Below are 14,757 nucleotides of genomic sequence, written 5' to 3' on the forward strand. Positions count from 1 at the left end.
TAGACCCATTTACTGAGGGAGATTTAGTAATGAAAGTTTCTTTTATTGTGAAGCAGCTCTCTTCAGGTAGGAAACTAAATGCTTTCCCCTTTTTCAGTGTTGCCCTCTGCCTCCTGGGAAAGATTCTTATCCCAGGTCTATTGCTGCTGACAGCACTTTATGACTGATCTCAGCTTGGGGGACTGAGGAACCAGGGGACATGCAGAGTGGTTGCTTTCCTTTACTTCCTTGGTGCAGCCTCTCTTGGGTATGTAAAAGCAAACAGTGTTTGTTACTATTTATGCTCTATCGTTCCCTGAGGGACCAAAATTATAGTTCCTGAAGGTCTGTTTTCACTGAAGGTGTCAGATTGAAAAAAAAGTGGATGATAAAATGTGGGAAAACAGGCAAAGAATTAAGACAGTTCTCTGAGTACCTGTGAAATTCTCCTTTCATTTCTGCCTGCAACACCCCTTCCTGTCCACATCCCGTTGTTCACTTCCATCAAAAGCAGCTTTCTCTCAGGCAGCATGAACCAGAATTTAGGAACTGGCAACGAGGACCAGAAATGAAGATGGATTACTTTAGCATTGCTAACATTTAACATATATTCCTGACACCTGGTTAGCTAAAGCACATACACTCATTTCAGCTAAGTGCAGGGGAGTGAAAGAGCTGCAAGAAGGAACAGGTAGAAGAGGGCCTTGCAGGTGATTTTTTGCTAAAAAGCGGAGTTGTTCATTCCTAGCTGTTTAGCAGGTATGGCTGTGGCAGAATCTGAAATGAAAATTGCTAACCTCTGAACATTGGCTGCATCCATCAGGCCACATCTCTGAAGTGCCTCTTATGCCCTTCCCTTGGGGCTGGAGGGGAGAGAACAAATCAGTCAGGGGTGAAACATTTGAGCAGGCTGTTTTCAAGGAGACCTGTTTGGCTCAAGGGTTTGTAATGGTCAGCAGATCTCCCCACCACCAAAATGCCCATGAGATGCAGGTGGCATCAGTGGTGTTTTTGTGGACTGTGAGCTTCTCATGGCTTTGAAACACCCACACATACGCACTCACTTTGCCATAATGGAGTAATAAAGAAGCCATGTGGTTTTCCCTCGTCTGCCAAGTTGTTGCAACCTGCATTGACTCCCTTGAACTTGTATGTGCTTTGTTCTTCTGACCCACAGAAGTTAAATTTCATAATGCCTGCAGGCTGGCCTTCCTTTGAGGGTGTGCTTGCAGGAGAGTACCTGCTTGTTAAAGGTCTCCTCCATTAACTGATCATCAAGCTTTGCACATGGCTGCTGGGGCTTGATCCTTTCCTTGCTGATGCTGTTGAAGCCACTTAAAGCTGTGCTCACAAGATGAGAGGTTTGTAGTGGAGAAGTTATGTACAGAATTGGGTGATACCATTAGACATTTTTCAAAGAGAGTGAAGAAGTAAAATAAAGCTCTGAAAGTTGGTACTAGTAAAATAATTCAGGATCTGTCTGCATCAAAATTTTCTCTTCCTGAAAACTGATTTGATTGCATTAGCAGAACCTGAGTGATATACTGCTGTCCCCAGTGGGTTTCTATTCCAGGCTGTCCATGGAATAGCCATGATTGAGAGTTGCACAGCCGTGAGGAGCAGCAGTCACCCCTGATGGAGTGGACAGCTTGAGATGTGATGTGACAGCCATCATTTTTCTGTGCAGGCTATCTGTGGCACCTGGGACGAGACCCAGTTAAAATTGCTGTGGTGGAAACAAAGGCTAAGTGTTAGAAAAGAGTTTATCACAGTCCTTCATGCCTCTCTTAACAGAGGCTGGCTGAGGAGATGAATGAGTACTAAGAATGAGATGGAGAAGCATCTTTGGGGCATGGTTTATGGAGAATTGATCCTGCCCTGATAATCAGATAATCACTCTAGGTCCCTTTCCTTTTTTTCCATGGTTGAAATCAAAACAACACATTTTTAATTTGCTGCTTGCTTTCAGGGAGTTTCTAAATGAAGCGGGTTTTCAGACCACTTGCCAAAGGAGGTGGACTTCATTTCTCTTTCATTTGAGTAGCTAGAAATGGAAGTGAATTTGTTGCTCAGATCTCCAGAGATCACCCCTTGAGTTTGTGTGGCTTACAGCTAGCACTCATTTCTTTGGCATTATTCAGACTCTCAGTACCTTCAGCTCTTCCTAAGGTAGATCCCCCAGGCTGTTGGGATCTCATGAGGTATAGGAATCCCTTCATTGAGTTCCATGACTCTCCATTCAATTCCAAGTTGCAGGATCAAGCTTTTAAGTTGCAGTAGCTCTTTTCAAAGAGATTCCTTTGGCAGTAGAGGATGTGTGCTTTGGTCCCAAGTATGCCTGGCTAACTTCCTCCACATTGCCATGTAAGAAGTGTCTCTTGGTTAAAATGCTAAAGGATGCTTGGGATGTCAGAACATGTGCTTGAGACATTTCTTTTTTTCCGTCACGGTAAACTTGCACCAAAAGAAATTTAAAATTGCTAGCTTTAAAAATGGCAGCTATAAACAATCTAGTGAGGTAAATACTAATCAGAAGTTTCCCTTCCTGAAGTTCCCCATGAGTCATGGATGCAAGTATTTACAGCCTGGCTAGCAGTGAATCTTGATGCTTAATGAAAATTGAAGCCCATAAATTCTGTAGGTGAATCAATATCTCAATTGAAGTTCACAGTTGAAGTTATAATCAATATTCTGCTATAAGCCAGTAGTGTTTCTGCATAGAAGGAAAACAGTGGTGGGCTCTAACAGAAAAAGAATCAGGGAGGCTTTGGAGCCGCACAGAAAAGGTTCTCAGGTTGGAACGGGAAAATGCCAACAGTGAAACCCTTCAAATGCATTAGCTTATCATTTGTATAAGGGCTGACTGTGCTGTGCAAGCCAGACTCTCACTAAATGAAGGTCTGATTGCTTTAATGACACAACAGTTCCTCTCATAAAGAGCAGAGCTCTCCTCTCTTCCATGCCAATATTTCTTTTGGAAGATGATGGCAGTTCCTAGCCTTTGATCCTGGATTGCAGCCAGAGCAACACCCCAGTGACTCGGGATTCTCCCTCAGGGCAGTCCACAGACCTGCAAGTCCTTCCCTCACCCCTGGATAAAATGAAATTGAATGTGATGTTCACTAGTTCACATTGCACACTGGAGTGTAGTGAAGTCTGTGCTGGCAACGCTCCTCGAGCTATTGCTACCGGCACAGTGAAGGTGAGGGCACCCTGAGTGCTCTCAGCCGTGCAGAGCAGGAGGAGGAGCTGGGGCTGAGTCCTCTGCAGGTGATTGCACTGCTCTGTTTCCTCTCACTGTGGGAGTGGTCTGCAAAAGGCAGAGTGTTCCAGAGTCACAGAGAACGTACTTTTCTTTCTAGCAGGTCTTCATAGAGCTCATCCTTAAAGTCTTGTACATTTTCTTCTTCAAAAGCATAGAAATGAAGATGAGAGAGGAGCCTTCCTGTAGTGCAGCTCCCAGTTCTGTTTGCCTTATATTTTTTTACAGTTTTGAGGAGAGCTTTGTCACTTTTTTCTTCTTTCCCCTGATTCCCTGGAAAGGGAAAAATTACTGAAAGAAGCCTAAACTCTCTTGAATAGTCCATAAAATATGATTTATTCTGGAGCTGTAACCCTGATGTTTAAAGGTTCCTCTGTTGTTTTATTTTCCACAGATCTTTGCCCTCACCATGTCCAAGAGCGTTAATGATGTGTTCCCTCTCCATTGCATTCCCCACCTGCCATCCTGCTAGGATCTAAGTACAGAATGAACATAGCAGCTGTGTTCAATGCCCTGCTCGTGTCCGTCCTTGCTGCCGTGCTGTGGAAGTACATCAAACTGTGCGATCATGCCGCCATGGTGGAGGAGGAGCTGGTCCTCATGCGCCAGTCTCAGGAGCTTTCTGAGGCTCAGGTTGACTACCATGCAGCTCTGCAGGCCCTGGTGGAGAACGGTACCAGGATGGTGTGCACTGGCAGGATGCACACCGACCGCATCTGCCGCTTCCAGTCCCTCTGCTACTCCACCGAGGCTGAGGAGTTTGTCTACTTCCACAGCAACTCCTCCATCATGCTGCCCAACCTGGGCTCCCGGAGGTTCCAGCCGGCTCTGCTCGACCTCTCCTCTGTGGAAGATCACAACACCCAGTACTTCAACTTTGTGGAGCTGCCAGCTGCTGCGCTGAAGTTTATGCCAAAGCCGGTCTTCGTGCCTGATGTGGCGCTGATTGCCAACAGGTTCAACCCGGACAACCTGATGCACGTCTTTCATGATGACCTTCTCCCCATCTATTACACCATGCAGCAGTTCTCCGACTTAGATTTGGAGGCACGACTCTTCTTCATGGAAGGGTGGAGTGAAGGTGTTCACTTTGACCTCTACAAGTTACTGAGTAACAAGCAGCCGCTCCTCAGGGAGGAGCTTAAAACCCTGGGCAGGCTCCTCTGCTTTACTAAATCCTATGTGGGACTATCCAAAATCACCACCTGGTACCAGTATGGATTTGTCCAGCCACAAGGGCCAAAGGCTAACATCTTGGTTTCTGGTAACGAGATCAGGCAATTCACCAAATTCATGATGCAGAAACTGAACATCAGCTTGGAGGAAAGCTCCAGTGAGGAGTACATCGTAGTATTCAGTCGGACAATCAACAGACTTATCCTAAATGAGGCAGAACTAATCCTGGCTCTTGCTCAGGAGTTTCAGATGAAAACCATTTCCGTCTCTCTGGAGGAGCATTCGTTTTCTGACATCGTGCGGTTGATCAGCAATGCGTCCATGCTGGTCAGCATGCACGGGGCCCAATTAGTCATGTCGCTCTTCCTGCCAAGAGGGGCCACTGTGGTGGAGCTCTTCCCATATGCTATCAACCCCGAGCACTACACCCCCTACAAAACCCTGGCAACCCTTCCTGGCATGGACCTGCACTACATTGCCTGGCAGAACACCGCCAGGGAAGACACCGTGACCTACCCGGACAGACCCTGGGATCAGGGCGGGATTGCTCACCTGGACAAGGCTGAGCAGGAGCGCATCATTAAGAGCACGGAGGTGCCACGGCACCTCTGCTGCCGCAACCCCGAGTGGCTGTTCCGTGCCTACCAGGACACGAAGGTCAACATCCCGTCTCTCATACACGTCATTAGGCAGACTGTGAAGTCTAAGCCCGGACCCAGGAAGCAGAAGTGGTCTGGTAGCCTCTACCCTGGGAAAGTGAGGGATGCCAAGTGCCAGGCCTCTGTCCAGGGCACGAGTGAAGCTAAACTTGCTGTGTCCTGGCAGATCCCCTGGAATCTGAGGTATCTCAAGGTCAGAGAAGTAAAATACGAAGTGTGGATACAAGAGCAAGGGGAAAACACTTACATGCCTTATATATTGTCCCATCAGAATCACACCTTCTCAGAAAACATTAAGCCCTTCACGATATACCTGGTGTGGATACGCTGCATCTTCAACAAAAACCTTCTGGGACCTTTTGCAGATGTGCTCTTGTGTAGTACATAACCCACTGCACTACCTGTACAGCTCTAACCTGCTCTCCACTCCATCCATGGTTTAAAACTTCTTGTCTTGTAGTTTGTAGAGGGCTGAAGAGGACTAGACTGTACCAGTGCCTAAGTGTCCATTTTACTGCACTCCACATGTATTCTTACAATGGTATTTATTTCCAGTGAGTGTTTGGGAAAAAAAAAAAAAAAAGAGAAACCTCTGTGTTCTTCAGAGTAACTTCCAGAGGTTAAATTACATGCTGAATACATGTAATTGAAAACAGAATGGAAGTGAATTGTGTGTACCTTGGTCGTGATTTAAATTTGTTCCTATTGTGTGGTGACTATTTAAGCACAGCGTTAAAGCGCAGTTAATTCCATGGCTAAGTGGGCAATTCTCATCTGCTTTTTCACTGTGAGTTTTATTTTTCCGTAACTCTTGGCTGTAACTTTGAGTTCAAGATTTTGTACGAGAGCCTTCATTAAACTGCTGTAAACCTCCTCAATACTTTTTTTGCCTTTTGTTATTTGTCAAAAGCATTACTGTGATAGATTTGTCCATTGCTGTGATAAAATGTGTATCTGTAGCTTCCTCTGTATTTTGACTGAAGAGAATGACTACAGACTACAGCTTCGTGTTTAAAATCAGATTTTAATGCACCCCTATTGCAAAAGGTTGTAGTAACAGGTAAGAGGCAGAAGGGATAGAGTAGATGAAATAATTTACTGTGTTTTAGGAGCTTTCATTTTGTGAGTTACGTACAGGTGGGTGAAAAAGGAGTGGGGTGATTTGGGAGAGCTGATGCAGAAGAGATTGCATTTACAGCAATCTGCTCAAGAAAATCCTTTTTTTTTTGTGTGTGTGTGTGTGTGTGTTTAATCAGAATAATTGGTTGATAATAGCTACTAATAGGTACATGCTTTGCTGGGGAATAGGCAGGTGGTGGCAAAGGGAAGCTTTCTGTGCACAGGTGTTCCTGGATGTTGGTGGAAGGAAGCAGAGTCAGGCAGGAAACAGGTAGGTGTGCCAGGGAATTGGGCTGGCCACAGAACATGGCAGGGATCAGGCTGATGACACTCACACCTCTGTTACTCCAGGGGGGCAGTAGTTTAGTTTAGACTTAAATTCGTTTTCCCTGAGATGAGAATCTGGCTTCATTGCCAGGGTAACACACTGACTACTTTGGACCTGATCCTGTCACATCTGCTTTAGCTGGAGACTCTAAATGGCACTGTCTTTGAAAAATGGCTCTGAGTCACAAGTGCAGTTCTTGAGGAGGGGAAAAGGAAAGGGGCAGGAGTGTGAGATGTTTCCCTGACAGATATTAGCATCCTCTCCAGTTTATAACCAGTGTTGAAGCAAAAGGAAAAGTGCTTTCTTCTCCTTTCCCTCCCAGTCCACACCTTCCTCCCAAGGTCTGGATGAACATTTGAAGAATAGGATAAATGTCTTGCTTTCTGGGTTGATAGATGAGCATCTCAGTGCAGGATTATAAATATGGGTTCTAAGGAGAGGGGGAGTACAAATGGATGTATAAATTTGGACAAGAAACAGAAGGATTGAAAAATGAACAGAACACAGCAAACATTGGATCTTTGGGCAAGTGCTGCTTCTGTAAATTCATTTTCATTATGTCTTGCTTTGTTTTCAAACATGTTTATGATTTAATGGAGGGGAAGAAACAGAACATGAGTCCCAAAGTCTGCATTTGCTTTGCAATTGTAACCTTGCCAACTAATGGTTTTTGCCTTGATATTTTAAAGGGGCACAGGAATATTCTCATTGTTGTTTTCTTGGGAGAAAATGGGCTTCTTGCTGAAGTGAGTATTCGAGCTGTGCCCCAAAGTCTCCATGTGGCTGCACATTCCACACCATATATGTCAGAGCTGAGGTGAGAAAAATTTCCTAAAAGCTGGCAGTGAAAGCAAGCTGTTCAGGGAAGCATCCAGGACCTGTGGCTCCCCAGGAGCTTGCTGGCAGATGAGCTCCTGCTCACAAAAGGGTTTTGCAGCAGTCCTGCATCCCCACATCCATTCAAACTGAAGCCCTGTGGCCAGAGGCTCAGCCCATCCTGCTGGCTCTTGCAAAGATGGTATTGTTGGTATCCTATTTGGTAGTGAATGAGTCTGCAGACATCTGAAATTTAGTCAGCATTCATTTTGTATCAGCTCTCAAAAATAATTTTCTTTGAGTGTAAGTTCTCCTAACCTTTGTTCATCCTCAGCAGGCTATTGATCTGCTTGTTGCCTTCCTGCCTGCTTTTCTCTGTGCCTTTTGTAGTAATCCTATGCCTGTAATTTGTAGATCATCCCATTTCACTTAAAATTAGTTCCATATGATTGCAGATTTTATAACATTTGCAGATTGGTTACAGCACATTAACTATTTTCTTCTCGTATCCTAATGACTAATCAACAAAATTGGCTACAGAACAATGAAGTATCATATATGTGGGTTTCTGTGCTCTTTACTCTGGCATGAAACAATCTCTTGTGTTCAGAGAGAGACTCATTTTTTCCAGAAGATAATCAAATGTGCTTTCCAAAAATATGCATTCAGGTTCTGTCTTCCTCATCAGTGCTGTGAGTACTTTATGAGGTGGGGAAAAAAAAAAGAAAAAGAAGGGCTTTTTCCTTTTCAAATTCTCAAATAGCTGAAGTTGTGCTGGTGATGTTGCCATTTGCCTCCAACACCTGCCCAGTGTAAAAGTATCTGTGCTGGCACCTCACTGCTGTACCTGAATTTCTCCTCTGCCAGAGCACACAGCAGTGAGAGCCCCTGGTGCAGCCTGTGGCTGTCATAAATTGGGCACTGTAATGTTATGCTGATTTATACTACCTCAAGAACTGCTCTGGAGTGCTGGCATCTTTCCAGAGTAAATCTTCTTTCTTTTAATAACTTTGCCATCAGCGCTTTGCAGGCCCATTCCATTTCTTAGGCCCAGACCTCCCCTGTCCCATGGGCTCTTTGTTTCCCTTGCTCCTCTCTGTCAATGCCACTTCTTGATGGATCAGAAGGAATGTTTGCCTGGCATCATTTAAAGTTCTGTCCTATAGTGAATGAAGGCTCTCTGTGCACAGGGGCTGAAGCTGCATCTCTCTTGTGTGCAGGAGGGCAGGACTGGAGCTGGATTAGTCTGTTTTTTTCATTGTGTGAGTTTGTGGGGCTCCTTTTGACAAGTTGCTTTGTGCAAGAGGCTTGGAACTTCTACTGCTGCATCATTTGTTTCTGCTCCCAAAGGGAATACATTATGCTCTCCAGTGCTGTCTGTCCACGCTGTCCTGGAAGAAGAGCTGGGATTAAATAGTAGATTAAAATTAAATTGTAGCTGGGATTAAATCCAGAACCCTCTGGGGGCAGTGCAGGATGCTGGTCTTGAACTCACTGCTCCTGGGCTTGTCCGTGCTTGCAGAGATGGATCATCCCAGGAGGGTTTCCTCTGGATGCAGTTTCATATCTCCTTCTAAATAGCCAAGTGCAAGCACCAGCCAGTGGCTGTGGGAGGGCTCTTACTGACATGTGTGAGGATGAAGAGGAGCTGAATGGAGGGCTTGGACCATGAGGTATTGCAGCAGGAGCTGCAGGTTGCTGGTAATGCCTCCATGGGCTGGTTGCAGCCCAGGTTGGTCACCCAGGGTGGGTTTTACAGCTCCAGAAGGTGACTGGAAATAGTTGATCAAAATACTTGGGTCTGCAGGGTTCAAATTGAGATGTTTCTCTCTCCTTCCTCTCCCCTCCCCTGATTTTTTTTCTGACAGATCCTTTTCTTAAGGAAATGATAACTCTTAAGAGCAGTAACAGGGGACTTTGCAAAGTTCCTTTTTTGGCTTTATCAGCTCAATCTCTAAGAGCTAAATACATTACTCAAGGTAAATGTATGACAGGATTATTTGTTAAAGCTATCTGTTGAGTTTTAAAATTTTTATTCTTTCTTCCATTTCAAGCCACTTTTTTGCTTCCATCTCTTAGGGCTTTGCATGTCCAGCACACTGGGATCTGTGGATGTCTCTTGTCCCAAGACACCAACACCTCACAGGACCCAAATTAAGTGAGGACACTCAGGATATTATTCATTTCAACACCCTGTAGGCTGCTGGTGTAGATGGCTCTGAGGCAGAGGCACATTTGCTGCAGGTGGACTGGCAAGGGCCCTGACACAAGCCTTTAGCCTCCTCAGGGCAGGAGTTGGTCCAAGTCCACAGCAAGGAGGTTGTTGCTCTCTGGGACCCCCTGGGTGAAAGGAGCTCTATAAGCACACCATCATTTAATTTGCATTGAACAAAACAGTGACTTCAGCATCTTTATTGCTGTATCTCTTCTGCTGAGCTGTATAAATAGCAGACTTACTTCTGTAACATTTTTCTTCTGCTGTCTATGCTGGTGTAAGGTAGGATTGGTTTAGTGGATAAAAGAGCACTTAATTTTCCCCTGCTGGACTTGGGGTAGGCACACTCTTGGAATGGCTTTCAGTGTGATGACTGACAGTCCATCTGTGCTGTGGGTGGTATGAGAAGCATCACCATCTGCACGTGTGTGAGGCACATCACCGTCCTTATGTAAGAGCAGTCACCTCCCCCAGCGTGTCCCTCCCGAGGGGCTTTCAGCCAAACCCTCTGCTAGCATGGGGCTGGCTGCAACACAGAGAGCCATGCTGAATTTACACTGATTGAGGGCCTAGCCCTGCTTGTCACCTCTCAAGTCATCCCTTCAGAACATGCTGATTACTAAATTAATTGTTGGCACGTTCAGACAGATGCATGGAATAGCCTCCTGTTTGCTCAAAATAACTTGGCAACGATCTCCACCTTTAAATGCTGCTTAGTCCTGCCATTTTCAAACGTGCTGCCTTTAAAATTTCATTGAGTTTGCTTTTGTTGGGTGTGCATTCAAACAGCTTGCTCCAATTGCCTGATTTCCCTTCTGGGTTAGCCATGTCCCTGGATGCATAATGCAGCATCCACGACAGATCCACTCAGGGTAACATCTCTGTTCCCTGCCCTAGGGACTCCCTGCTCCTTTGTCTCTCCTTGCTTTAGTGTTATCCTGGCCTCTAGCAATAGCCAGCCAACGTGTGGGTGAGGTGATGGAGGTGGGACAGTCTGCAGGCACTCCAAGCCCAGCAGCATTGCTGTTTTCCCACTGTGGGTTTCCAGCAGTGTTACCCTGTGGATGTTGCTAGCAGTGGGATGCTTTTGTGATGAGTCAATTCCTCCTGCTTCTTCAGTCTGCCTGACAAAAACCTGCCAGGTCCCTGTGGCTGTCCACAAATAGGCACTGGGGCAGCAGCTGCTCTCTGGGCTCCCATGGATCTCCTGCTTTGGGGTGATTTCACCCCAGCCAGAGCTGGGTACTGCCTTTCCCCACCTGCCAGCCCCAGGGGCCAGGTCTGCTTGTGGGGCTGGCAAGGCGTGACAGACCTGGGTGAGCAGACACCGCCTCAGGCTGCTGCTCAAGCTGCCTAGCGGGGTACAGGCACTGGTGGCCATCTGGCTGAGGTTTTCATGAAATGTGTCTGGGTTTTTGTGGGATTCTCACTCCAAGAAACAGGGAGGAGAGGGAGGTGGCATGCGGGGGAGCAATCTGGAGTGAATTACTGGAAGATCTCCTCTATTTCACAGGTGAGACACCAGCGGAGGACTGTAGATCAAAGCCTTTTGTTTTAGCATGGGACTCCAAGATTTGCTGTTTGTACAAGTCCTCATCCCAATCCTGCTCCTCTGTTTCAAGGATTTACATAATTCTCCATTACTTTGTCTTTTATTTGCTCCTCTCTAGATTCCGTCTTCTGTTTTGCCATTGGAAGATGAAAAATTTGAGCTGAACTTTATGCAGAGGGGAGCAGGGGGAGAGCTCCATGAGCAAACACCTGTGAGAGAGCTGTGATGAGACCTGTGTGTCTCCAGCTGTGGCCAGGAAGCCCCTGGCAGCAGTGCTTCTGCAGGACAATGGAAGATGAGTGCTGCCCTCCATCTTTCATAAGCATTCTTTTTCATCTCTTTCCCTCTGAGAGAGGAAGATGCTTTCCTCCACACATTAATACTTGTCAGCTTCAGAGCCAGACAGCTGTGAAAAATCTCTCTCCTTTCTTCTTCCTCCAAATTCCTTCCTCAGGATGGTGATAGTGCTTCAGAGGAGCAATTAGAAATGTTTGCTTAGGAGGAATAATGGGATTCAGTTGTCTGGGAGTGAGAGTTTCAGATGCTTTGGGTTCTTGTTCTTTTCCTACCTCTCACTTGCTAAATTTTGGGCAGGGAGTGACTCTGTAGAGCATCCTCTGATTATTGCTGATGCCTGGAAGATGCTTTTCCTTAGAGAAAGTGGACAAAGACACATTGCTGCTGCAGCTCCAAAGGGCCAAACACCACAGTTGCATGTCCCAGCTGCTTTTGTGAGAAACATTTTGTTTCTCTGACAACTTTTCCTTCCTCCACAAAAAAAAACCCCAAACAAACAAACCAAACCAAACCAAGCAAAACAAAAGAACAAAATTTTATTAGGGAGAATTTTGATGAAATATGTAAACTCCAGAGCTATCTTTCCACTCAAAACTGGTTTTGACGCAATTTTCAGCAATTGATTTGGGTCTAGATAGGGAGTTATGATTAGACAGTGGTTTATTTATACCATTTTCCTTTTCCCAGGCTAGAGGAAGGGCTGAGAAATTGGTGGGGCTGACCTGATAGTGCCTGTCTGCAGTGCAGAATTTGCAGTGGAAGTCTCAGGGCACCCTTTTCCTCCCAAAAACTGTGCTGCAAAGCTGGTAGGCAGGAAGAAAACGACCAAAGAGCAATTAGCTTCATTCTCTACATTGCACATTTCCCTTTTAGGTGTCATCACCTTTCTGAGCAAGGACCTAATCTGAGTGTTCTCCTCAGGAAGGAAAAAAAACAAACAAACTGTATTTCTTACAGCCCATGTTTGGGCAAACTCTGAGCAGCAGAGTAAGCAGAGTACACCTTATCCAGTTTGATGCATCCTCACCAGGAACTCAGGTGAGGGCCACCTAGGTAAGCACCACACACAAATAAGTTGCACAGTTCCAGGCAAGGGTTTTGGCTCTGCTTTCTCAGCTCTGTTTCAAGGCAGTAACATTTCAGGGGAAGCCAAGACCCACAAAATGACCCATGTGGAGCAGTAGTACACCTTGGTTTGTGCTGCTCCAGGCCAGACAAGACATTTGCCTGGAAACCCTCTCTGCTTGGTGGAATTAAAGAGTGTCTTACAGCCAATCCCCGTGATCTGTAGAAAGATCAGATCACCATTATCTCAGGTTTCTGTGGTTGAGATGACCCCCAAGGTATTAGAAAGTCTTTTTTTTCCCAGCTCTGCGACCAAAGAAGAAGTCAAGATTCCTCAGTTCTGCTTTTCAAGGTTGTTTATTTTTTCTTATCTATTACATTCTTTCTCTGACCTGCTGAGATCTCTCCAGCAGGTCGGGTTATGGCACAGTGACTGCCCTTGGGGTGGTGTTAACTTTTTATACTACAAACTACATGTATTTTATTTACAATAATTTTCCAATGCCTATGTTAGACAGTTTGTCTCTACTCTAAACCAATCCAAAAGTGCCACCATCACAGCAGAAGATGGAGGGCAAGAAGAAGAAGGAGACAGACAGGACACGCCCAGATTCCTCCATCTTGCTTCTTGAACCCCCATTCTAAAACCCCAAAATTCTACTTTTTCACCCTGTGACAAATTAACTATAATTCTACTCAAACTCTTGTGGCTTGTAAATATTCACACAAAGTTGGTAATTGTTTCCATGGGTTAAAATCGAAGGCACAGGTGTTTTTGACTCTGTGCCAAGGTCTCTGAGCCCCCTGCCAGGGTCTCGAGTCCTCCAGGGCAGCCAGAGGAATGTCCTGGGTCCCAACACCATTAGGTGATCAACAGCTTCAGGAGCAAGCAGACATGCCTGAACACAGCCAGGTGCAGTCAGTGCATCCAGCTGCAGCTGCATGGAGCTTCTCCCTTTTTATCCCTGTTCTGGTCTGATAGCTTTTTTCATATCCTTTGCCTTCATGTAAACCACATGGGTTGCAACGGAATAAACAAAAATCAAGCCCTTGAATGTCATTGCTTCCCAGGAAAGGGACCAACGTGGAGCTCCATGTGCAGCACTGCAGGCACAGCCACCTTTGCTGGGGCTCTGCCCTAGCAGGGGCTGCAGCCACCTGCATGTCCTTGGGAGCCTGCTTGCCTTTGAGAGATACAGCAGCAGGGTAAGTCTGACTTTCACTGTAAAAGGGATCCATCTCTTGTTTAACTCTGAAGCTGCCTGACTCACAGGGGAACCTCTTCCTCTCCACGGAATCCAAACAGACTGGAAATGCGTGTTTTTAGGCTGGAGTGTTTTGAAACGCTTTAAAAATGCAAACTATCCATAAATGCAAACTGATTGCAAACCTGCAGCTTGAAGCAGAGGCAACAAGAAGCAAAACCCCAGTGCAATCAGTGCAATTTATTTTAAAATGTTTTGTCTGTTTCCATTTAAAGCATTTAAATAACCACACTGGTACCTCTACACCCACCTGCTGCGCACCTGCTGCTACCCCAGCCCAGCTCTCCAGCTGCCAAGAGCTCCAAATATTTCTGACCTCGATGTAGAGTGTTAATTTCAACATGCTGCCTACTGGAAGCTGTGGTCCTAGAGCACACCAAGCAATGAGGCTCTGGACTGCTTCACTGAGCTTGATTTAGTTGCTTGAGACCAGGCATCACCAAGACCAAGTTCCTTTTGTTCACTTGGAGGTGTGTCTCGGGGTAAATAATTTCCTAGTTTAGTTAAGAAGGCAGCTCAAACTCTGCCAGAGTGGGATCCCACATGTGACGGCAGGGCTTCAAAAGAAAATGCTGCTGACAGTGGGCTCACTCTGTTTTCCCATTACCCAAGCTGCATCCATGGTGACACCAGGGTGATGCTCCAGGGCCGAGGCTGGGAAAGAGCAGGGGGTTGGCACATGGCGGTGGTTTTCATCTGGTGTCCCCTGCAAGCCCACCAGGTCACCCTGTCCCTGAGCTGTGGGCCATTTTCTCCTCAGTTAACTCACTCTGACAGTTCCAGCTGGTCCCAAGCCATCCTAATTAATGCCACATCTTTCCTGTTTCTCTCTGGCTTTCAAACACGTGCCCAGGCTCCCGCCAGCTCCCATCAGCCGCTCCCCTGGTGCCAGCAGAGTAGCAGCAAGCCAGAGAAAGGACCAAGTGGTCTTGCACCAATGGTGCCAGGCCAGGCTTTGCAAGGTCTGGATGGGACTGGTGTGTCACCTCCCACCTCAGAAGTTTGCTCTTGGACTCTGCAAAAG

At 46.1% G+C, this 14,757-nt stretch overlaps 1 protein-coding gene across 4 annotated transcripts in view; it reads left to right on the forward strand.

The window, feature by feature from the left end:
• The window catches only part of POMGNT2 (protein O-linked mannose N-acetylglucosaminyltransferase 2 (beta 1,4-)), a 31,931-nt gene extending 25,977 nt beyond the window's left edge, over positions 1-5,954 (forward strand). For 3 of the 4 annotated variants that reach the window (XM_066571649.1, XM_066571652.1, XM_066571642.1), the window contains exon 2: positions 3,636-5,954. In XM_066571649.1, the coding sequence (XP_066427746.1) occupies positions 3,728-5,464 (1,737 nt within the window). In that variant the 5' untranslated portion in view covers positions 3,636-3,727 and the 3' untranslated portion in view covers positions 5,465-5,954. Of the gene's footprint in view, positions 1-124; positions 248-3,635 lie in introns of those variants that run through there. The other variant, XM_066571658.1, reaches the window with a different exon arrangement.
• The last annotated feature ends 8,803 nt before the right edge of the window (positions 5,955-14,757 follow it).

The sequence above is a fragment of the Molothrus aeneus genome, chromosome 1 (genome assembly GCF_037042795.1).
Source record: "Molothrus aeneus isolate 106 chromosome 1, BPBGC_Maene_1.0, whole genome shotgun sequence".
NCBI lineage: Eukaryota > Metazoa > Chordata > Aves > Passeriformes > Icteridae > Molothrus > Molothrus aeneus.